Raw genomic sequence first — 25657 nt, 5'->3', positions numbered from 1 at the left:
CTCACCTCTGTGGTTCACGTCTACATGAAGCACGAATAAGAAAGCATGCACTCTAATCCAGGGAGATTTTCTCATGTCACAGGGATGTACAATGATTCATGCTTGCAGCTGTCTTGTACTGTTAATTTCTGGTTCGTTTATGCTTCATTTGAGCCAGTAGCCTTAAACCTCTCATTAGTAAAAATCACATCAAGGCTCAAGTCCTGCCTGAACCTTTCTGCCATTTCATTAATTCTTTGTTTCCACTTGTTCATCCACAATTGTTTGGTTGGATTTTCGAGAGTCTATAAAAAACAGAGAACATAAAGAGGAATCATTTCACATACCCTTTGTCCACATCCATCCCAGCTCTAATGACCTTCCCTTGCCTTTTTCTATCTCCCTTCAACAAGGCCAAGTGGAGTCAGTGGCCACATTCAAGGGTAATGAGTTCTTCAGCTACGACCTGTCCCAAAAGCCCATCCAGAGCAGCACCGATGAAATCACCCTGTCCTTCCGAACGCTGCAGCGGAACGGCCTCCTGCTCCACACCGGAAAGTCCGCCGACTACGTCAACCTGTCTCTGAAAAGCGGTGCTGTGTGCCTGGTCATCAACCTGGGCTCCGGCGCCTTCGAGGCTCTGGTGGAGCCGTCCGACGGCAAGTTCAACGACAATGCCTGGCATGCTGTCCGTGTGTCCCGCAACCTGCGTCAGGTAACGTTCACCTTTGCGCATCGTGGCTCCGCTGGGTGCTTCATTTGATCTTACCGATATTTTTGCTAATCGTTATTTAGTTAACTTGTGTTATTGTGTAGAGTATATGTACAAATGCAATATTAAGTCTTTAAAACCGTTTTTAGCGATTTCCGTTAGCTATAATAATAAGAGTCAACACATGGAGGTCACAAGCAGATTTTCTTTTTTTTAATGTTCAATAAGGCAAATGTGATTCTCAGGACAGCCATTTCAGTGATATCCATCAGATAATTTTGTGTGTTAGTGTGAAAAATCTAAAGTCAATCTAAACAGTTATAAAATGTGCTTTTCTGAAATAACCGTTGTTCCACATTTGATTTTAGGCTCAAATACTGTGATACCAAGATCACAAGAGTGTGTTGTTTGTTATAAAAGGTGAATTCCAGACTGCATTTTTGCGCACTGTAGGAGGTCTTTGCACTAGTTGTGGGCCGTTCCAAACAAAAGTGAGCAACCAAATTCTTTTAGGAAAGGCTGTTAGCAAAAGGAACTTCATGAAAGTAATTTCTTTTATTAAGGTGCCCCTATAATGCTATTTTAAAGTGTTCCTAATTTTGTTTTGGAGGTCTTCTACAGCAGGTTTACATGAATCAAAGGGTAATAAAACACACCTTAATTTTCTCGTAATATACATTGCACATCACCACATTTTTCAATGATTCTCATACGACTCGTCGGATGAATCAGTCTCTCTAAATCCCTCATTTCCGTGAGCCTGCTCTGCTCTGATTTAGCCTGGCTAACGTCAGACCCAAGTTCATTTTCTCGTATTTGAGGCGTGGTTTACGAATGCCCAGAGCCGTTTATTGGGTGCTAAGAATGTCTATCAAATGCGCCTGTACGAAGCTCATAGCCAATCATTTCAATTATACCAGATGACGTATGCAGAGCGACAGAAATTAGACGAGGAAGACGACGATGGGTCCGAGATTTATGTGTACACGATGGCGTGTATCTAATGGCCGTTTCACACCGCATGCGTGAGCGGCGCGTATTTTTTTCGGCGTGCATGTTAATCAATGAGTGCATTCACACCGGGAGCAGGAGCAGCGCGTGAGCGTCGAGCAGGAGCGGTGCGTGAGCAGCAGTGAAGCGCGGGTTTCAGCATCGAATCTGTTTTTGCTGCACTGCTCACGCTAAATTAAAGTGAAAGCACACTTTTGTTGGACAAAAATAAATATGATTTCACACAAAAAGTGCCCAAAATGCACATAATAAGCATGTCTAGTGAGTTTTAACAAGAACTTGAGTAGGTAAATAAAAGAAAATACAGACTCAAAAATATTTATAGAAGATTTAGGCTACCCGGTAAAAACTTGTTTTTAATTATTCAGTTTGGGTGAAAGTTGTGAATTATATTAAAAAAACTAAAGTAAACTAGCCAGAAAATATTATATATAAACGTTCTTTTAGTTTATGTAACACACAGACAGCTACATAGGCTAGCACAACCCAAATCAAACCCAAGTGTGTGGTTTATTTGTGTGTTTTGTTTTTTATCCGCGGAGTTTGCAGTCTTGTAAACATATCGAAATTATGACTGAAACTAATAGATTGGAGCCATTTTCTGGGTTGTTTAACATTTATATGCGAATGTTGTACACCTCCCCATAACAAACTTTCAAGACTATCAATGTTATAAATGACCAACTTCTAAAAACAAATCTATAGTTGTCTTTGTAAAGAATTGCTCGCTTATATATGTAGCTTTGGAGCCGCTGCTGTGACACTGTACTACAAACGCTTCCAGTGTGAATCCTCTCGCGCGTCTGCAGCTGCAGTGACAATGTAAGTTAGTTGCGCTGCTCAAGTGCCGCTCACGCTCGCGGTGTGAAACCGTTATTAGTCATACTTGCAGGTAGGGGTGTGACGGTTATTATATAACCGTGAGACCGACGGATATAGTTGAACACCGTCATTAGAACTCTATAACCACCAGAACCGTGCTATTAAAATATTTTTTACAAAAAAATTTTTATCATAGAGAATGTTTAAATACTAATATCAGCTTAAGAGGGAAACGGAGGCTGCTACTGCTGGAGATGATTCGGGAGAGGTCTGTGCACCTTTACCGATCAGAGCGCGCGCTGACACGGAGTAAAGCCTTGTTTATACTCGACGCGTCCGCACGATCGCGAAGGTGCGCGCGGCAAAAATGACGCGTTCGGTGCGCAAGACCGGCAAGACCCCATTTGGCTTGGCTGTGTGTTTATATCTATGGGCTGTGTGCACGGCTTTTTTTTGTAACAGTGCGCGCGGCGCCGCGTCCGAATCATAGACTTCAAGCCGAATCTGCCCGAGCATGCACGTCTCACCGCACCGGCACGCAGTTTGCGCGTCTAAATTGCAAAGTTCATTCCAAAGTTTTTTCGTTAAGGTTTTGTTACTGTGTGTGACTTATTAAAAAAAAAAATCGCGTTCATTGCAACGTTTGTTTGTTTTGTTAGTTAAGGATTTGTTTACTGTGTGATACATTTAATGGAAAGCGCATTCACTTCTAGTTGTCTTGCTGTTCATGTTAAATAAACGTAGAGCCAGTAGCTAATCAGTGTCTGCTTGTTTATTCAAACTAAGTTGTCCTATAACAGACGAACAGTTATTCAACCCCCCCCCCCCCCCCGACGACGGTTATGTTATGAACCGTCACATTTGACTCACGTCATAACCGTCATCACCAATTCTGAAACCGGCACACCCCTACTTGCAGGTTGTGATTCTGAGGAGCAAGTTGGTCCAAATAAACTGGATACTGACCAATCTTTCAAGAGTAAGCTTTTATGAATCCCACATTGAACTCCGAGATTTGAGAAGTAGTCGTCAGTAAAATGACGTGTTTGAGGACGGGACAAGTTGTTCGCGGGCAGACAACGTACAACATAGGCGGGCATAATGCAAATGTCTTATCTAGTGACGCAGAACCGTAACACAGTGGGATTCAAATTACAGATGACTCGTTTAGGCGGTTCAGAGTCGATTCTTTCTTTTGGGAGACAATAACTTTATTTATCGTGCACTTTCGACTTTACAACATTGCAGAACGTTTACATTCACAAACAGCTATATTACACAGTGCATGAAAGGAAATATTTGAAAAACAATAATAGGGGCACTTTATGTCTGTTGCTTAAACGTAATGTAATATGTCCCCTATATATTTAGAAATGTTTATAATATTGCTCATTTGTTTTTACCAAATGCCAAAAGAAGAGACAATAGTGTGCTGCACTAATCCAGGGAACGAGTTAGCATTTTTGCACTTCTGGTTCCATATTCCCAAAGTCAGTGTTATTTTTGAATGTATTATTATTTATTTTTATTTTGTTGTTGTTAAATGCCTCAAATAAGGTTTTCACATTTACTCATAAAATACAAAAAATACATCTGTTAAGACCCCACTTATTATGTTTTTAAAGCTTTTACATGTCTTGGAAAAGCTAGCAAGTGACTAAATGGGACTACCTAGGAATTCAGGGACATTTAAATGTCACAACAGGAAAACTCATTTACTCACTCTTTTACAGCTTCATTGTGTTTGTGTCTTTTTTTTTCTCTACCACAGTCTAAACAGGTTAAGTTTCCCAAGCAAATTATCCAGATAACATTCAGACTCAAAATAAAGTCAAAGTGACGTATGACTTTGTGTGGGTTGTCCCAAATGGGCACGCGTGAGAGTTTTGCCCTACACCCGTCAGAGTACTCGCTCCAAATGCTCTGGAGTCAGAACGGCAAATTAATGCTCACTTTTGAATGGAATTTACCCTGAGACGAACTGCACAAAGCCCTGATTTAATTGGAATCGGATAGTCTCACGGGTGCTTCAGTGGACCGGGCAGTTGTTTTGGAGCTTGTCCACCTTACATTGATAGCCGTCAGAGATTTAACTAAGGTAATATGTAACCCTGATTGTAAAAATAGATGTATGTTTTACATTTCATAAGCACTGAAATGAGTTAATTTCAGTGATTTATTGAGTGCAAAATATTTCTGTTGTCGGACACTTGGAGGGCTTCCAGGAATCTTCTTCACTGCAGGATTGAAGTACCATAAAGCCACATGCTCTTCCAGACATAGACGGTGGTGATAATTACCTTCCAGTTGTTACTAACTACGGATGTGTGTATGTGCGAGTCCCTGTTGAAGAGGAGTGTTTTGATTAGACTCCATTCAAGTCCTGACTGCACCGCTCTGTTTTGCCTGTGATTTAAATCCATGATGGTGAATATGCTGCAATTACGCCAGCAAAAAAAAAAAAAATCTGTTCTCATTCAGCAAGCTTTCCATCTTGTGGAGAAGTGGGGATGTTTATTATTAATCATTTAACCTAAGAGTAAAGGGGTCCCTCTACCACGGCCTTAAAGGCGGCGTTCATAGCCGAGGCTGTTTTTTTCAGTGTCATTATCCTGATTGTTTTCAATCCTTTATTGCTAAAATATGATTATATGATAGGGCGCATTGTATAGACCCACACTGTGCCTGCTCGCTTCTGCCGCCGCTGCTGATTATTTCTCCATTTGACTGCTGTAACCTTTAGCTCAAGTGTTGCTTACAGAGCCGAGGGTGCACCTTGCATCTGTTAACAAATGAGCTGTATTTTTGCTCTGCCACGACAAATTATTGAAGTACCGAGCAGGCATAAACGAGCGCATACCGGGTGTTGACATTTTTGTTTTTGTCATTCATTTACCTTAAATAACGAGTGAGTCGCTACTGCTGCTGTCATTCTTTACTCTAACGCTGCTGCCTCTGCAAGATCCCTCCTTCAAAACCCTCCCTAAACCATCCTGTTTGACAGATTAGTTGATCTCTCTCTTTTTTACTAACACTGAAGCCTCTAAGTGGATTTGTCATTGTTTATCTTCTGCCTTTACCCCTTCAAATACTAACATGAAAACCTCCATGGAATGTGAGCCATCTGTTTGCCGTTGACAGTGTCCAAAGAAATTGGATCTATAATAACAGATTTTTTTTTTTTTTCTCATTCTTCCTGGGAAGATATATTCTAATGGAGGGCGGAGAAATTAGTGTCATTTTTGTGGTATGGTTAAACTTGCTTTAAAATTGCTAGTAAATAATTTTTCAATCGTTTTAAAGCTTCTGTGGAGTTTATGGTATGTAATTTTACTCTCCCTCCCTTGTTTTTTTCTTTTTTTGAAGCGCGCAGGGGTTGGACTCCCTACGGTAAACAAACTGCATTATATGGTAGATATCACATTCTAATTTGTCTAGTTTGGTTTGGCCCTTTCTTTTTATCTCTTTTTGCTTTTACTGTGCAGAAACGACTAAAGAAAAGTTTAAAAATGGCATCAATCCCCAGGTGCCATGCAAAAGTTCATTTTTTTGCAATTTATGTACATTGTTTTTTTTATATACCACTCACAATCCTCCTCACCCATATCCTTATTAAAATGCTTTTTGTTGTACGAGTTCTACCATTAATAAAGCATCCTATTTGGCTCTCTACGGTGGGCATAAACGATGCTGTAAGCTGCTGCAGGCGGAAGACTTCAGTCTGAGCCACTGGGTTTGTTTTCTCAGACAGAATATTTACTGACAAAGACATATTTTTATGCTTAATGTAAATGCTAAAATATTGCTCCAAAGACCATCTCCTTGGAATAATACTTAGCAGATCAGGTATTTTAGGTAATGAACAGACAAACTTTGCAGTTACATAAATTAAATTATATGTCAATATAAAATAAAAACTGCCCAGTGTCAGTTAGAGGTCTGCACGGGCTTTAAACTGAAGCCCGAACCCGGCCCGTACCCGCGATCATTTAACCCGACCCGACCCGACCCGACAATTACATTTACATATTAAGCCCGAACCCGACCCGAACCCGAGGTCCATTCTGTTTCTCACAGCAATACCATTTTTGCAATATGCTATGTTGTATTTAATGATTGCTTGACTGACATATTAAACAAATACATGTAGGCGCAGCGGCCCTATCAGCAGGCAGCACAGCAGTAAGAGAAAAAACTTACCAAGTAATTTTTTGCTTTATCAGACTCATGGTTTGCTTGTTGTCGTCGGCTGTCTGTATTGTTACTGAAATAGGGCGCGAGAGCGGTAGCACATGCGCAAAACAGTTTTGTGATATAAATGATATGATAAAATAAAACAAATAATTAAAAAAATTATATTTATATATCATTATATTTGAGAGAGAGAAAATCGCGCACATATTGCACATCTGCGCACGTAGCCTATACTTTCTCTCTCTCGCGTGCCGGTCACCACAACACAGCAAGCAGGCAAAGCACACGGCACGCAAACTATATATAGCCTATTTAGTTTTTCTTAGTTAAACCCGAACCCGACCCGAACCCGAGGCTGTTCATTAACATTAACCCGAACCCGACCCGAAACCCGCACATTTTTCGGGACCCGTCGGGCTCGGGTCGGGTAGCAGACCTCTAGTGTCAGTCAAAGTAAAAGGGCAGTGGGTGCTCTTTCAAAGCATTTCGTAATTTCTCATATAAAAAAAACCCCAATCAAAAACAAACCTTTGACTGGAGCTCTTGTGCAGCGTTTCTGTCCACCTGCTCCATTTTCCCTCATTCTCCCCCTTTGATGTTTGCTTTTATTAAATGTTGCGGCATTTCATACAGAGTTTACGGTGCACTGTATGATGTAGCATTTAATAAGCGTGTTTTTGCGTAGAAACGTCTCTTAAAATGCAGTCCTCTCAAACATTGTATTCATATCTGCCAAGTTAATCAAGAATAACAGGAGAGAAGGGCAATGAAGGCTTTTATTTGAACTGTAGATGCAACTACTGAACATTTACTTAGATTTATTTTATATAGCATTAAAATGGTAAAGATCATTAGTGTGCTAGGTGGTATGACTTATAAAAATGTCTATAAATTATTTTATACATTTAATAACACAATACTGTATTTCCCCTAGCCAATATAAAATAAAATAAAACCAAGATGACGATTATAGTCTACTCTTCAAACTTTGCTGCTGACAGACGATTCCAGTATGAAGCTTTGTTGATTGTAATAGGAGCTATTTAGTTTTGACACATTGTGTAGATAACTTTAGGTTGCTTTTGGTTACCAAGCAACGTCTTGACTCCAATTAATAGAATCCACTGTTTTCCAGTGGCTTTACACTTGACAAAAGAATAATACATTATAAATATAACCATTTTTAGAGTATTGCTTTTAACTGAAGTGTTGAATAATGTAATGTTATCATTTATGAATGGTGATGTGAATAATCTTCCGTATTGGTTTGCAAGTAAATATTCTATATATTATCTCAAGGAAAAGTTAAGGAAAAGGAAAAGTTCCTTTCATTTCAAATATTTACTAAACTTAATAAATATTTAAAAAATTGACTATTGAAAAATAGACATTACATAGATGTTGAGTGAGATAAATTACTTTGAGACAAGATTCTATGCAGTTTTATTTTGCAAATCAATTATGTTTAGATGTTCACATTGTGTCAATGCTAATGTAACATGCCATTGACAGTCCTTTCTAATTTCCAGCTGCCTCACACTTAATCTAAAAAGAATGACCTTGGGCAGACGAATGAAGGTGTTCTGCTAAAGCACAAACACTCACTGTTTATATGAATTGAAAGTGGAAAATGACAGAAGTGGATAAAAATGATTGTGGCTGCCATACAGCTGTTATGAACCCTCTGTCTAGGGATCAGAGAAAAGACTGACCTCCCTTTACCCTTCTCTTCCTGTGGAAAAAGAGTACATCTTTTTTCCTCATGCACTTCGTTGTTGTGATTTTTGTCATTGAGTTCTTTAAGTAGCCGATGACGTGGCACTTTTTATCCAGCATGTGCGACATGTTTTTATATAATACACAGCTTGTATGCCATTATGCACTTGCATAATTTGCTTCTACTGCATGTGTGGGTAACTATTTTCTGTTGTTGTTGTGTGGTGCTGTACATTGATATATTTTATTATTATTTTTTTGGTGGGGCTTTTTTTTCCCCTCCATGTTTAGCTTTCTCTGCTCTTTTTTTCTCTTCTTATCTCTTAAGGTTCAGACAAAATACTAGGTTTCAATTTCAGGCCAATGCAAACCATCTATAATTTCCATCAAACAAGCTGCATTCTTTCCAGCTTTTGCCTACTTGTCCACAGTAATAATAATGTTCACAGAATATTTGACGACATTAGAGATGAAATCTGAAATCCTCTCTGTCTGTCGGCATGGAAACGCCTCAACCCTGAGCCTTTATTAAGACTGTAAGAAAACCACCTGTTTTGGATGTCTGCCAGTGTTTCCACACTTTAGTATTAACATTTACAAATGTTGTAAATATAATTCTGCTCTAGAGAAATCATAAACGACTCTTTAGTCTAACCATATTAAGTCCTGAAATTGTAGCCTAAGATGTCTTAACCATCATGCATGGCTTGTGTATTAACAATCTTAAAGCTATCGCTACCCAAACACCTTCAAAGTATTTCTTTTCAAGACATCTCTTACAAAATGTGTGCAGTTAATCTTGTAGTTGATCAGAACTGACCACAAACATGAATAAATGCAACCTCTGTTATACTAACAACCATTTTTGTGTCTGAATCCCCCCTTTTATACTAATCTGCACAGTCACCCTTAACATCACTTGCTAACCCACTCAACATATAGTGATTCCTCTTAGTTCCTGACGCCATACACCTTCCCTTCCTGTCTCTCCTCTCCAACACTGACTAGTGCACAGTCCAGCACACATGACAGCATTCTCTCATTCAGAAAGCAGCAATAGCAGACATAAAAATGGGTTGATCCCTTTGCAAACGTATGCATAGAGAACCAGAGGAACCCCCACGTGAAACAGACCAGTTTTTTAGTAGAGGTACTTGTTGAGGCCAACAAGGATTGCGGGTGTTTCTTAATCAAAAGATTTCCCACGTTCCCTCTCTCGTTTCTTTCCCCTCTCTCGTTTCTTTCCCCTCTCTTTTCTATCCTTCCGTGGCTTTTATGCAAACAGGTGACGATATCGGTGGACGGGCTGCTGACAACCACTGGCTACACCCAAGAGGACTACACCATGCTGGGATCAGATGATTTCTTCTACGTGGGCGGCAGTCCAAACACCGCGGATCTTCCCGGCTCCCCCGTGAGCAATAACTTCATGGGCTGCCTTAAAGATGTAAGTACGCTTCTGAAACATTTTGTTCTTTACATTGAATTTGGGTCGAGACCTTCTCAAGGAGGACCTGGTTTCTCGGGATCCATTAATGTTCTCTTTGTTTGGCGAGCGTTCTGTCCTCTTTTACCTCTTCCTTATCTGTCCTTTTCCTTTCTCCTCTCTCCTCTCTCTTTCGTGTCCATTCGCACCCCTCCGAGCATGTCCCATAATTTATGTCATGTCTATACCGTTGAAGTTCCAGCTTTACTATCCTGACAGCCAAATTAAAAATTGATTTCCTCTATGGATCCCCTTTCGACTGTCCCAGACTCTCCATCTCTGTCTCGTTGACCCCGGACTCTATTAATCACCACTCTCTACCTGCTCAACCGTACAGTTAGTATCAGTGTCCCTCTTCAGCAGGAACTTGAGCACTCCCTTATCGTGCCTCTGATAGAGACACTTAAACATCTACAACGTTGTTACGCTTTTGGGAGTCTGTTTTGTCTTGTTTTTGTCTCATCTCTTTTTCGGTTTCATTTGCTCTTTTGTTGTGCAGGTACTTTATGTCCATGTTTTCCCCCATGTTGACTGCATCTACATGTGTAGCATTTAATTAGGCTAGTTTGTCAGGGTATATATATACCCTCTCGAGTCATTTGTCAAGTCCTTGTTAGGCTGTAATGTTTGGTGAGCATTGTTTTTTTTTTTTTCTTGCCTTTGAAAATAAATATACAGGTCCTTCTAAAAAAAATTGCATATTGTGATAAAGTTCATTATTTTCCATAATGTAATGATAAAAATTTAACTTTCATATATTTTAGATTAATTGCACACCAACTGAAATATTTCAGGTCTTTTATTGTTTTAATACTGATGATTTTGGCATACAGCTCATGAAAACCTAAAATTCCTGTCTCAAAAAATTAGCATATCTTGAAAAGGGTCTCTAAACGAGCTATTAACCTAATCATCTGAATCAACTAATTAACTCTAAACACCTGCAAAAGATTCCTGAGGCTTTTAAAAACTCCCAGCCTGTTTCATTACTCAAAACCGCAATCATGGGTAAGACTGCCGAACTGACTGCTGTCCAGAAGGCCATCATTGATACCCTCAAGCAAGAGGGTAAGACAGAAAGAAATTTCTGAACAAATAGGCTGTTCCCAGAGTGCTGTATCAAGGCACCTCAGTGGGAAGGAAAAAGTGTGGCAAAAAACGCTGCACAACGAGAAGAGGTGACCGGACCCTGAGGAAGATTGTGGAGAAGGACCGATTCCAGACCTTGGGGGACCTGCGGAAGCAGTGGACTGAGTCTGGAGTAGAAACATCCAGAGCCACCGTGCACAGGCGTGTGCAGGAAATGGGCTACAGGTGCCGCATTCCCCAGGTCAAGCCACTTTTGAACCAGAAACAGCGGCAGAAGCGCCTGACCTGGGCTACAGAGAAGCAGCACTGGACTGTTGCTCAGTTTTGCATGTCATTCGGAAATCAAGGTGCCAGAGTCTGGAGGAAGACTGGGGAGAAGGAAATGCCAAAATGCCTGAAGTCCAGTGTCAAGTACCCACAGTCAGTGATGGTCTGGGGTGCCATGTCAGCTGCTGGTGTTGGTCCACTGTGTTTTATCAAGGGCAGGGTCAATGCAGCTAGCTATCAGGAGATTTTGGAGCACTTCATGCTTCCATCTGCTGAAAAGCTTTATGGAGATAAAGATTTCATTTTTCAGCACGACCTGGCACCTGCTCACAGTGGCAAAACCACTGGTAAATGGTTTACTGACCATGGTATTACTGTGCTCAATTGGCCTGCCAGCTCTCCTGACCTGAACCCCATAGAGAATCTGTGGGATATTGTGAAGAGAAAGTTGAGAGGCGCAAGATCCAACACTCTGGATGAGCTTAAGGCCGCTATCGAAGCATCCTGGGCCTCAATAACACCTCAGCAGTGCCACAGGCTGATTGCCTCCATGCCACGCCGCATTGAAGCAGTCATTTCTGCAAAAGGATTCCCGACCAAGTATTGACTATTGAGTGCATAACTGAACATAATTATTTGAAGGTTGACTTTTTTTTTGTATTAAAAACACTTATTTTATTGGTCGGATGAAATATGCTAGTTTTTTGAGACAGGAATTTTGGGTTTTCATGAGCTGTATGCAAAAATCATCAGTATTAAAACAATAAAAGACCTGAAATATTTCAGTTGGTGTCCAATAAATCTAAAATATATGAAAGTTTAATTTTTATCATTACATTATGGAAAATAATGAACTTTATCACAATATGCTAATTTTTTGAGAAGGACCTGAATATGTTGATCTTCCATTGAAATCACTGGTGGCATTTTATACAAATAAGGTACTGTGCACTTTGGTATCCTGTGACTTTGTAATGGGGTACAAATCCCATGCTTTTTGTTGAGAACTATTTTATATATTTGGTAAAATATTTACAAAAATCAACCTGACATGAAAAGTAGCTAGTTTTTAACAATCAAATATCTTTGAGGTCTTGACCTTCTCAATTGTATCCAACAATTAAAACTTATTAACAGTGTCTTTTATCAGTTTGTCAATATATAGCATACATTTTCAGTTCAATGTAGTAAAACTACATTTAGCTGTCCCACATTTTGCATGCAAACTTGTTTTCCCTCATTTTTAAAAATGTAACGCTCCTTAAAATTGACAAGATTTCTTTTTAAATCCAAATTGACATCCATTGAATTCAAGGTATATGTTTTTGCAGTTCATGCATTCCCTGGCAGGTGAACCTTTGACATTGGAGCTGCTAGCACTATGCACTACTGTTTGAGCTACAGGGATACTGGATAATCCATTTGGGATGAACAGTTGGACCCTTGCTACAGCATGGTGGAAAGACAAATCAATTTTCTTAATTTGTTTTAAATTTCTACGTTATCTTTGCAGTTTTTATGTTTATTGAATGTTTATCATCAACAAAAAAATAAAATTGAGATTTAAAATGGCCTCCAGACTAACTTTTGAGAGCAGTAGCACTGGTGCCACTAAGCCTACGTTCAGACTGTCAGTCCAAATCCGATTTTTGTGCATATCCGATTGAAATCCGATCAGAATTAGCAAGTGTGAACTGCAAAAAAAATCTTATAATGCGATTTTTACAAATCTGTTTCAAGCCATAACCATATGTGGTTGAAATCCTATTCAAATTGCATTTCTGGAAATCCGTTTCAGTCTGACTGCTCTGATTGAATTATAAAAGAATTGTTTTTTACGAAGTGTTAGTTTTCCTACATCTTTAAACTTTTAGGTTTACAAATCAACACATTTAAAATAAGATTAAAATTGGATAATATTTATAGCTTTGAAGTGCTGGAAAATGTGTGAAGCACTTGAAAGCCCTTGAAAAGTGCTTGAATTTCACTATCAAAAGGTTGTACGAACCCTGAGATGAATAATGTATAAAAAAAATCATTCAACTATTTCTGCCACAATACCATGGTTACAGTTAGCGTTGCTACATTAAATCCATGGTGAATGTTGGTGGTTTGTGGACTTAAAGACTTCTATAACTTGTTTGTTCATGGCACAATATTTCTCCTGGTTCCCACATCAGTGCTGTTTGATCTGATATGGTTTATAACAGAATTCTGCACTGAATTTGAATGCTTCTCACTATATCTTGCAGCGATGTTATTAATACTGCGGCAAATTCAAATGCTTTCTCACTGGATCTCCCAGCGCTGTGTAGTAACGGTGTCATCGAGAGTAAACCACTTCTGAGCTTGCGCTGCTCTGTCAAGTCACCTTGATTTATATAACGATTTTTTACAATACAGATTGTTTCAAAGCAGCTTTACAGTGAAAATAACAGAAAAATAATGCAACAAAGTGCTGTACAGCAGCTCTAGAAGAAAATAGTGTGTTTGTCCAGCTAATTTAAGTTCAGTGTTGATTCATTTTGGTTGTAAAAATCATTATTTATTAATTTAGTTAATTTATCTATACAGCAGCTCTGGAGAAAACAGTGATGTCATCGTCCAGCTCAGTTCAGTTTTCATACAATGGTGACAATGCAGTAAGATGAATAATATTGTTGAATATATTAAGCTGTCTATTATTACCGCAAGCTGATAATAAACTCCCTTGATAAACTGTCAAATGCGGGGCCCGGTGCGGTTGCACCTGCTGCACCGCCCTAATGACGGCCCTGCTTATAAAGCACATATGAATGCCTTATTCTGCATGACCATATTCTACATCTCTTAATCATAAACATAACAACTACAACAACTACCTTACTAACTATTAATAGTTTTTTGAGTCAAAAGTCATAGTTAATACTAGTGAATGTGTTTCCCAAACTAAAGTGTGACCAAAGCGAATGCTTATAGTGAAGCAGGAAGATTAAGATGTAATAGTGAAGCATGAAGATTCATACGGTTAGGCTGTGCAGTCGGAGATGGTTTGAAATGTTCTCATTGATAGATCCTTCAGATTTTTTTTTTTTTTTGTCTATGGTCTCTGCCAATAATTGCATTTTTCATGTTCCCGCGCTCAGTTGGCACCTCTTGTTTTGCTCCTACCACTCATTTTATTTTTCTGTCATGGGGGCTGACAAGAAATATGGCCGTCTTGTGTTATTTTCAGAGACACTCAAGTTCACACCCAGCAACAAAGCATCAGTCATCATCTTCGGACAGAGAGAGAGCCTGGTGTAAAAAAGAAAAGCATGTTTGCTGTGCTGGGCTGATTCGCCCATCTGGCTGTAGAGACAGCACATGTGACGGAGATAAAAAAAACAAACTAAAATCCACCCCTGGGGACACATTCACAATGCATGTGTTTGTAGGAATGGTATTTTCGGACCGGTTTTGCTTTGTGTTGTACCGTGGCACGTGTGGGCTAGACATCATATCCTCGATCAAGATTTCTCAGTTGACATCACTTAATATATGCACTGCTTATGCGTGCGATTCAGAAAAACACTTAGCTTTTGCATCTCAGAGCTAATGTTAGCGTAGGATGATTCATCATATTAATGAAAAATAATATCGATTAGCCGAGGGTTTTCTGGAGCGCTGTGGATGGGGTCGCTAGGTTTATGTGATCCACTCATGCTTTTAGTATTTAAAGAGACTGCTGTGTTTACTGACTTGAAAACCGTGCCCCAGAGGTACATGCATCATCTGCAGTTTGTTTGTACCAGTGGGCAGCGTGCTACTCCATTCCACCCTGTTAGCATTCAAGTACTTTTTTTTTTTTTTTTTCTCTCTCTCCCCATCCCAGGTGGTCTACACCAATAATGAGTTCAGACTGGAGCTCTCCCGCCTGGCTGAATTGCGTGACCCCAAGGTCAACCTCCACGGCGACCTGACCTTCCGCTGCGAGGATGTCGCCGCATTAGACCCTGTCAGTTTCGACGTGCCAACCGCTTACGTAACCCTTCCACGCTGGAACACCAAGAAAACCGGCTCCGTGTCCTTTGACTTCCGAAGCACCGAGCCCAACGGCCTCTTGCTGTTCAGCCACGGGCAGCCACAAGGTTCCAAAGATCGCACGCCAAAGGTGGACTTCTTCGCCATGGAGCTGCTAGACGGATTCCTCTACCTGCTCATGGACATGGGCTCCGGCAGCATCAAGATGAAAGTCGGGAACAAAAAGGTCAATGACGGAGAATGGTGCCACGTGGATTTCCAGAGAGAGGGCAGGAAAGGTTGGGATACTGCAAGATCAGCACACACATTATTCTCCTGTTTAAAACGGTGTTGTTAACCTGCTGCCTTTGACTAAAGCACTTTTTCATTCTGCCAGCCTAGGGTCCATCTGATATGCATACTTCACAAACTGCTAAATCACTGTACTCCATTTCTTCTACCTCTCATTACCTCTCATTACTGTAAGAGCTCAACTCTTCACAGTTTTAAAGTAGCAGGGCCGGCATGGGATTTTGCAAATCCCGGGGGAAGAGGTTGAAGACCTTTTCACTAGCTGAGCTCAGGAAAAAAAGGAATAACATGGATTGCTAATGCTAAATTAATGAAAAAGAAAAAAGAAACCTTTTGTGGCAGCTATTGTACAGCAGCTACACTGATTTCACGAGTTACCATAATGAAAGTCTTCAGGGATCAGTAGTAGCGGCATTAATTAAATTAGTTTTAGTTAATTATTAACTAGGGTTGTCAATTTAACAATGTATTAACTGCTACTACAAGTAACCAGGGTTATGCAGTTCATGAGTGTAAATTTGAACACCACACCCCACAGGAAGATTAATTTAATGATCTATCTATCCATCCATCCATCCGTCCGTCCGTCCGTCCGTCTATAGCTCTATCATTCTTTTTGTTGTTCTATACATTTACTGTTCCGTTTAATATATCCTGTCTATTGTTTCACCTTCTGTTTGTCCTTCTCTGTCACTTTATCTGCCATTCTATTGATCGGTCTATCTATTTATTGTTCTGTTTGTCGTTATATCTGTTGTTCTATTTACAGTATATGTTATTTTGTCTGTTGTCCTATCTGTTGTTCTGTCTCTATTGTTCAGTCTGTCATTCTGTATGCCGTTCATTCAGTTTTTCGTTTCTGTCGGTCAATCTGTCAATTGTTCATTCCTTCTATTCATCGTTTTATCGTTCTCCCTGTCCATAAAACAATCAAACATTTTCAGAACTTTTAAACAAGGCTTTATCAAGCCAACATTTGTCTTTAAATTTCAATTAATTTATTTCCACTTACATCCCAATTCAAAAATGTTTGCTTCCTCAATTCAAATTGAGGAATTGAATTGCACAGGAAAGGCACTGTAAATTCAATTCTAAATTTTGCACAACCTTGCAGGCAGCATTCAGCAAATGATTTTGTGACACTTTACAGTTTAATAAACATATCAAGTAACCAATTAAAAAAATATATTCTAAATCAATTGACAATCTTATTATTAAATTAGGCCTAAAATGGCTCTAAACATTGATGTGTATAGGTTTACAAGCAGATGAGCACTGATCTTTATTAAATCTTTTTTTCCGGTCTCCTAGGCTCCATCTCAGTTAACGGCCGTAGCATGCCCTTCTCCACCAACGAGGGCAGTGAGATCCTCGATCTCGATGGTGAAATGTATCTGGGGGGTCTACCAGAGGACAGCGGCGGTCTTCCTCTCCCGCCAGAGGTGTGGACCGCCCGCCTCAGGCTGGGCTTTGTGGGTTGCGTGCGGGACCTCTTCGTAGACGGGCGCAGCAAAGACCTGCGGCGGTTGGCGGAGCTTCAGAGCGTTCCGGGTGTCAGCAGCTTCTGTACGAGGGAGACACATCGGAGGTGCAGCTCGGAGCCCTGTGCCCACGGAGGCCGCTGCCGTGAAGGCTGGAACCGGCATGTCTGCGACTGCACTGGAACTGGATATCTGGGTGCCAACTGTGAGATGGGTGAGAAAAGTAGGGCTTAAAGCAGTAGGGAGGGAGGATTAAACATTGGATTACTTCTCACCGATGAGAGCATTCTCATAAAGAAGTGCAAGGCTTCAGTGCTTCACTCATATACTTTTATATTGAGATATAGCTGCACTTCAGCTCTATTCATCAAATCCCACCTGCCTAGACCTTTGTTTGCTGTCGCGGTGTCATTTCTAAGTCTCCCCTGCCCTCTGCTGTCTGTCACTAAGAATTACAATGTGACCACCCAATGTCCACCACAGACATGTTTCTTGTGACTCCGCAACGGTGCACATACACTTGAAACAATATTTTAGTAGTTATGAGTAGCAAATAACATTGTTATACTAATATAAGGAAATTATTAGCATGTAGCAGTGTTAGCTAGTGACGAACCAAATGGCCAAGTGAATTAACAGAGTGATATTATTATGGCTTGATTTTGTTACTTGTGTAACTCTATGGCCTGGTTTCACAGACAGGGCTTGGATTAAGCCAGGATTTGGCCTTAGTTCAATTAGGACATTTAAGTAGATTTTATGAACATGCATTAGAAAAAAACTACTGGTGTGCATCTTGAGACAAAATAATGGCAGTGACATAAGAAGTTGCTTTCAGTTAAAACAGCTCTTTTAGTCTGGGACTAAGCATAAGACTTGTCTATGAATACCGTGGGTATTAAACGCATAATAATGATACAAATACTACTACTACTAATAATAAAAAAAAAATTGCATTTCATTTGTATTTAATTGAAGTTTATTGTTTTTTATACATTTTTACTAATTGAAATTATAATTTAACTACAATATGACCAATTCAAATGTTAAATTATTATTTTTATGGAGTAGGGGTGTAACGAATCCCCTTATGTCACGATTCGATATTGAACTCACGATGCAATATTATTGCGACACTCCAAGACATATGGTAAAAGGTTAACAAAAATGTACTGTTGATTAAAATGCTAAATTTGATATTACATTTATGGGTGTAAATGAATAGGCTTGAACTTGGTGCTGATAACCCAATGCACAGGACAATAGTGAAACCAGAATAAAAATATTCATGATTCTTAAGCTGAAAATACAAATTATTTTCGACAAATATGCTTGCACTCTGTCACTGACTAGATATGTTAGAAGTAAAAAGTGGCCAACGTTATTTTAAATATAAGACAATTGGCATTATCAGGACACAAATATTCCCCCATTGCATTATTATACAATAAATACAATATTATATACCGGTAGTAGTTTAATGTAGGACTGACACTAAGGGTGTATTCACACCTGCCTTGTTTGGTTCGATTGAATCAAACTCAAGTTCGTTTCCCCCTTGGTGTGGATCTTTTGGGCAGGTGTGAATACAGCAATCGCACTCGGGTGCGGACCAAACAACCGAACCGAGACCCAGCTGAAGAGGTGGTCTCGATATGATAAGCGATATGATAAGCAAACTCTGGTATGGTTCGTTTACGGTGTGAACATGAACCACCCAATTGCAGAAAGCACTGCACCTTTGACTTATTAGGGATAGCACTACACATAGTAGTATGCAGTAATGTTAGCAGTAGTGCTGTCAATCGATACTTTTTTTTTTTTTTTACTAGATTAACATAGAGTAACGTTCATTTAAGACTTTATTTGATTGTTCTTTTGAGGATACTTAAAGGGGTCATATAATGCCATTTTCATACAAGTTAATTTGATTCTTTAGGGTCTAAATGAAAAGTTTGTAATATACTTTAATTAAAAATTCTCATTAGTATTGTAAGAAAACACTAATTTTACCTGGTCAAAAACAGCTCTGTTTTCAGCACGCCGTTTCAGTGCATATGCCTTTAAATGATAATGAGCTTCGCTCACTCCGCCTATTGAGGAATGTAAGGTTTGAATATAGGTAGGTGAATGCTCATCCACTACGGGGCTCCGGTAAGAAGCGTGACAGGAGACAGGGAACCGTTAAACTCTTTATAGGTTTGAATATTCAAACACAATGACATCATCCATCTGTACTGAGTTTCGATTATATGTACAAGGTATTGAATGTGGTTTTTCTAGAATAAACAGAATACAAAGATACATCAGTGTATGTCTAATAACTTTAAGTTACATAAACATAAACTCACTACTGACACGTTATTTATATATATAAACCAACGTCACATAGGATTACAGCTGCAAACATATACACGTGAATCACTGTATATAACTCTCGCATTATCATGTTATGCACAATGTAAAGTTCAGTTACACTAGCTAAATATTTGAATACAACAGTGTAACAAACATACATCAACTTATAACTGTGAATAAATGAATAACTTACATTCAATCACGCAAATTAACACCTGAGGAAATGTCGGAGAAAACGTCTGGTGAAAGTGAAAGTAAACACAATAGCGGAGTGCCGGAAACTAACGCTACCTAACAGCGCAGCGTATACAGTAATCATTCATAATAAAAGTCCTTCTCGTACTCTTATATAGGGAATTTAGAACACCGCCCCTCTGTTCTGCGGGCGTTTAGACACAACGCACGTGGAGTGTTGCCTTGACAACAGTTGAGGGTATATTTTGGAGAAAGAATGGCAGCGGGAGTCTCTGAGGACACATCTGTGCAATCGTATCAGTTTGTACCGGAGTCGCACCTTTTTTTACAGTCTATGAGTCGGACCCGGAACAAGATGACGGCCGCAAAGAAGTTCGACAATTAAAGCTTGAACAGGACGTTTCTGAATGGTTGGTTAACATAATGTCACTTTGATCTATCTTTGTGTACTGGCAGGGTAGAGTAACTCAGTGAGATGTACGAACGCTATGTGTTTACTCATGTATAACGTACGTACTCAGTTTGTAATAACACAATAACCATACCGCGTTGTTCATTATAAACGTGGGATTATGAATTATATTGATAACGTCATACATAGAAAACATGCCGTAATGTACCCTGAATGTAAACCTTAGACGCATTCATCGTGAAGCGTGCAAGCGATTTGCAAAGATTAATATAAAATATACAATTTTACAATTGTTTTTTCAGGAGCAGCTTCTTAGCAAAACCAGCTTTATACTGAGTCTGACCCTCGTTTATAAAGCAGTCAGGTGAAAAATGATTCGCGATTCGCGCAAACATGAAAGCAGTGACGTTGCTCGTGGGGAATATTCCCTTCGAAAACAAAACTCAGCCACTGCGTCTTCAGCGGTTCGGATTTAGGAACATCAAAATGACTGCTGTGTTCATTATTACACCCAAGAACAGAACACCACAATCGCTTAGACGCCATTCTGCTCCAGCGTATCAACAATGACGGACTATGATGACAGCTCGCTCAGGGCGTGTCTGTGTTGAAACGCTGCTGTCAATCAACAATCGTGGGAGGGGCGTCCGTTTTATTGACGTCACAAAAACGAACGGCTCGATTTGAGGCAGGGGAAAACGTATAAGGAGATTAATCATTATCATTATATGATGGTTGTGTACAGACACTGCCAACACATTTCAGTACAATCAACTTGAAAAAGTGCATGTACCATTATATGACCCCTTTAACAAAACTGACATTTTGGCATAATGGTGTGTGTTATTGTTCGTTCAAGCGCGAAAGAGAATTCGATTCCGGCGCGCTGTCTGTGCACGATACTGTTGCGCGTCTTTCTGCGTGTCGTGTGTGCAACAGGACATTCACAGACAGAGCGTTCTCTTTTGTCTTATCGCGCTTAAATGGTTTAAAAGCATTTGCATGAATAGGAGTGTGATCATATAATGTAACGATAGTTTAAGGATGATGGGGGGGGAAACGGGTGCTGTGTTAATTTGCGTTAAACTGGGCAAACTTAATCGCATGTAACGTTGCCAGCACTTGTTAGCAGTAATAATAATCACATGATTTGGATGTATGAACATAGCCCCTCTCTATGAAATCAGTAAAAGAAGAAATATTGCATTACGAAATATCTCCATGCTGAGCCTGTTTTTGCACTTCCTGCTTTTCCCTGACTTTAGCACACGTGTGGTTTTGTTTACAAATTTTGGTTCACTTGCAAAAAAAGCAGTGTGAAAGCGAACCGTACCAAAAAAAAAATTCTCACAGTAATTTTTCTTTTGGGTGAGTTATCCACGATATATATTGTTGCATTTTTGTATTGCAATACACGATATATTGTTACACCCCTATTATGAAGTTACATTTGTAGTTTTAATAATGATAATAATAAAATGGTAACTTAAAGCAACACCAAGGAACTTTTCCTCAGCGGTCGCCCTACAGGTTGGAAGCGGAATTGTCCATTACCGCTGTCGTAAATAATTTAGCCTACCGCAGCCTACGGTCGCACGCGCACGCTCGCTGATTGTCCAGCACCGGCTTTGGAATCAACAATGGCAGACATCCCAACCGGCAAGAAGTCATTTCAGGGAGGTATATCTTGGTGATTGGATTGTTGACGGGGGGTGGCGGGTTGACTAGCTTTCGTGAGGCACACTCGCAAGCTCTCTCGCTCTCTCCCTCTCTGCCGTGCTCGCGCTATGTATGTTATGCGCGCAGTATGTTCTGTCTCGCATGCGCGTGCTAGATTCTGGCAGATTTGAACTAATTTGCGGGCATCAGGGAGACGCTATTGACTTGGGATGTCTGCAATGGCCATAGACAATTTGAGGAAGTGGTGGGGGAAGTGACGTATGCCGTAAAGCAGTGGAGTTTTGTAGTTCTTTTTGTGCTCGGGTTACTACCTGAAACCCGAAGTTACATAGTGCGAGTAAAAGCGATACAGACCACGTCAGGCTATGGCAGATGTGTCATTTAACCTATTGTAAGTCGATGTACCATCACAAGGGTCTTGGAAATATATTATGAAGGTTGAAAAGTTCCATAGTGTTTCTTTAAATATAAATTAATGTAAAAAAAAAAAAAAAAATCTAATTTACAACTACTGTATATAAAATACGTTTATTTAAATATGTGGCTATATGTAACAAATGTGAACTATTGTCCCAACTGGGTCAGCAGAAAAGATCCTTATTTTTGAGACATGTGTTTTCTGATTTACTCTCTATTTTCCTCATCTCTCAGAGTCCGCAGTGCTGAGTTATGACGGCAGCATGTTTCTGAAGATCCTGATGCCCCACGCCGTTCACACTGAGGCTGAGGATGTGTCTCTGCGCTTCATGTCGCAGAGGGCTTATGGTCTGCTCATGGCCACCACCTCCAAAGAGTCCGCCGACACCCTGCGCCTGGAGCTGGACGGGGGAAGGGTCAGACTCACCGTCAACCTAGGTAACCTTTCACCGCTGACCTCTGAATGCAAGGCACTCGTAGAACAAGTCTGCACTCGCTCCCAGACTGCATTTCACCCTTACTCCTTCATCTTTATCTCTTTCTTCACTCTCTCTCTCTCTCTCTCTCTCTCTCTCTCTCTCTCTCTCTCTCTCTCTCTCTCTCTCTCTCTCTCTCTCTCTCTCTCTCTCTCTCTCTCTCTCTCATCCTATCTCGCCTTTGCAGCCTTCAATGGCTATCTTTTCTGCAGCTTTCAGAGCAGACAGCCAGAGAGACCAACCCATGTAGTTTTTTCTTTAGAAGACGCATTGAGACATATTAGGGGAGACAGTGGGGAAATTATATAATTTTCAATTTTCCTAAATTTTTTTAACTTCCATCTTTGGGTACAAGAAACATATGATCATAATATTGAAATATATATAAAAAATACAATTAACTTTAATATTAAACCCCTATGTATCAAAGAAGAGTACATTTCAAAGCAATAATATGATTACTTTAATACTTATTATCATTATTTAATTTCTTGCACCTTTATATGATAATAATTATATTAGTTGTCAGGAATAATATGCATTTAAATAAATTCCATTAAAGGTGAAGTGTGTAGATTTTAGCGGCATCTAGCGGTTCGGTTGCGAGTTGCACTAATGGCTCAGCCCACTGCTCACCCCTCCCTTTCGAAGAAGCTACGGTTGCTAAAACGGGACAAACATATCATCGTCTGAGACAGCAGAGAATAGCCAGAGTAAGCCAAGTTTCTGTACCACAGTCCATTATAAACCCCACCATGGATAAAGTTTACAAAGCCATAGTCAGGTGAGGATCAAGGGTCTTAATATATAATATAATAATAGTAATCAGCTGATTGTCTCACAAACGTAACCAGCACATTTTTCCCCACATAGCAAACCCATAATACTGTACAGCGAGGGAGAAGAACCACATGAAACTATCCAACTACATCTTTTTTTCTAACAGGGTAGTAAAAGTTTAGCTGGCTAAATATGAGCTGTTACTGTGGCTGAGCTGGTTAAAGCGCCTCCGCATCCCCTAGACACCATTTACTACACAGAAATTAATAAATAATAATGTACTAATTAAAAAAAATAGTACTAATCAGCTGATTTTCAAAGCCATAACACAGTGAAGGAGAAGAACTAAGTTACATAAAACAATCCAACTACATATTTTACACCACTGACAAGGGAAAAGTCACTACTCACGGTGTCTATGACTAGCTTCTAGCTTTCTGCGGCTTCTCTTTCAAGGTAGTGACGAAACGCGCTCTGTAGCGTTGTTTGTTCGCTGTCGGCTACGGTAGAAACATGACGTCACAATATGTCGACCTTCTGCCCGCGTTTATGTAGATATAAATGTCTCATTCTAAGTTAATAAAAACATAACGGTTCATTGAGTAAGGTCTTTATACACCACTGAACACATAGTTATGGATCTTATATTGCATTTCTGTCAATAGATCCTCAGAAATATTACACATTGCACCTTTAATAACTCCATTAATAATAAAAAAATGGGTGTTTTTTTATATAAAAATAGTGTGATAACCTGATTAGACAATAATTCTCTAATCGATAGTCTTGAAGTAGATACTTATGTTAAATTCCATTACATATGTTAAAGATTTTTAATTCAGTCATGTAGTTTTTATTTTATACTGTATCTAGAATAAAATTTGTCCATTAACCTCACAGTCATAATGAAATATTGCATATTGCCTGTCATCTGATGTTAATATCAAGTTTAAAAGTGTAATATATATATATATATATATATATATATATATTAATATAGCAGTATGTCACGGCTGTCAAACTTTAGATGGGTAGAAAAACACACAAGGAAATTCTTGTACTTTTAAAATCAAAATATGAAAAGTAATAATCACACTTCCTTTTTTCAAGCAGAAAGAGGACTTTACCGATCATACGTTTGAATAAGTCTTAGCAGTCTAGCTTGTTTGTGATGGAAGAAATGTAATTGCCCCCTGATCTCCCCCACCATAAGAACCATATTGTAATTCTTCTAAAGTCTCTCACTGTCCTCTCAGCTCAAGCTCAGACTGGAACTGTCTGTAATCTTCTGTACAAACAGACAGTCCACAGGAGAGTCGAGTCTGAGCTAGTCTTTCTGTCTTAAAGCAGTGTGACAGTGAGACAGGTCCCTGGCTGTCTGTGGTCACTCTTCTGTAGCGGTTGACAGCTTGAGAGTTCGCCACAGCCAAGAGTGCTCGCACTATTCAATAGGATCAATTATTCTGTTATTATCTGTCTAGTCATATAATCAGCCGACTCAATGTTTGCAAGTTTTTTTGGTTTTCTTTTTTTCTTTTTTCTTCAATGGAGAATTGGACATTTGGCCTGCAAAGATTCCTCGTAAATACTTTATCTTAACAATACCACTTAATATAACAAACTTCAAATTATATTATCAGAGATTCTTCTATAAAACCAATCTTTAAAGAGATCAAGTGTAGGTGTGTTCACAATGATTTTATATGAATATTGTGATGATTTTAATGTTCTTTTTATTGATCCTTAAGTTTTCTAATGAATCTGCCATTCAAATAATTTTGCTTTCTTTCTTGGTTCTTTACTTCATTTAAACTTCAGATGCAAGAATGGCATTAGATTTGCTCAATTAGATATATATTCAATATGGCCTTGATTCATCAAATTCATTATCAGATTTAGCAATTTCTTTGAGTTGTCATTCAGAAATGTATCAAGATAGATGTAGGTAATACTGCATTCAAAAGTTTGTGGTACAAATTATTTTATTTTTTTAAAGAAATTAGTACTTTTGTTTAGCTGAGATGCATTTCATTGATCAAATCTGATAGTAAAGACATTTATAATGCCACAAAAGATTTCTATTTCAGATGTTGTTTCTTTTTATCAAAGTATCCTAAAAAATGTATCACAGTTTTCACTAAAATATTAATCAGCTCAACTGTATTCAATATTAATAAGAAGAAATGTTTTTTGACTGCCAAATCAACATATTAGGAGGATTTCTAAATGATCACGTGACACTAAATACCGGAAATTCAGCTTTGCCATATCACATGAATACAATACATA

General features: G+C 39.2%; 1 protein-coding gene across 8 annotated transcripts in view; it reads left to right on the top strand.

Moving 5' to 3' along the window:
• nrxn2a (neurexin 2a) overlaps positions 1 to 25657 on the top strand; it is a 452348-nt gene that overhangs the window by 187348 nt on the left and 239343 nt on the right. For 5 of the 8 annotated variants that reach the window (XM_056262002.1, XM_056262001.1, XM_056261998.1 and 2 more), the window contains exons 6-11: positions 393 to 694; positions 5891 to 5935; positions 9720 to 9881; positions 15130 to 15556; positions 16881 to 17264; positions 22347 to 22550. In XM_056262002.1, coding sequence (XP_056117977.1) covers positions 393 to 694; positions 5891 to 5935; positions 9720 to 9881; positions 15130 to 15556; positions 16881 to 17264; positions 22347 to 22550 — 1524 coding nt within the window. The remainder of the gene's footprint in view (positions 1 to 392; positions 695 to 5890; positions 5936 to 9719; positions 9882 to 15129; positions 15557 to 16880; positions 17265 to 22346; positions 22551 to 25657) is intronic. The other 3 variants (XM_056262003.1, XM_056261999.1, XM_056261997.1) reach the window with 2 other exon arrangements.

This window comes from Rhinichthys klamathensis, unplaced genomic scaffold, assembly GCF_029890125.1.
Source record: "Rhinichthys klamathensis goyatoka isolate OS25496 unplaced genomic scaffold, OSU_Roscu_1.1 h1tg000191l_1, whole genome shotgun sequence".
Taxonomy (NCBI): Eukaryota; Metazoa; Chordata; class Actinopteri; order Cypriniformes; family Leuciscidae; genus Rhinichthys; species Rhinichthys klamathensis.
The sequence above is the reverse complement of the archived record's forward strand: the minus strand, read 5'-3'. Positions and strand labels throughout refer to the sequence as shown.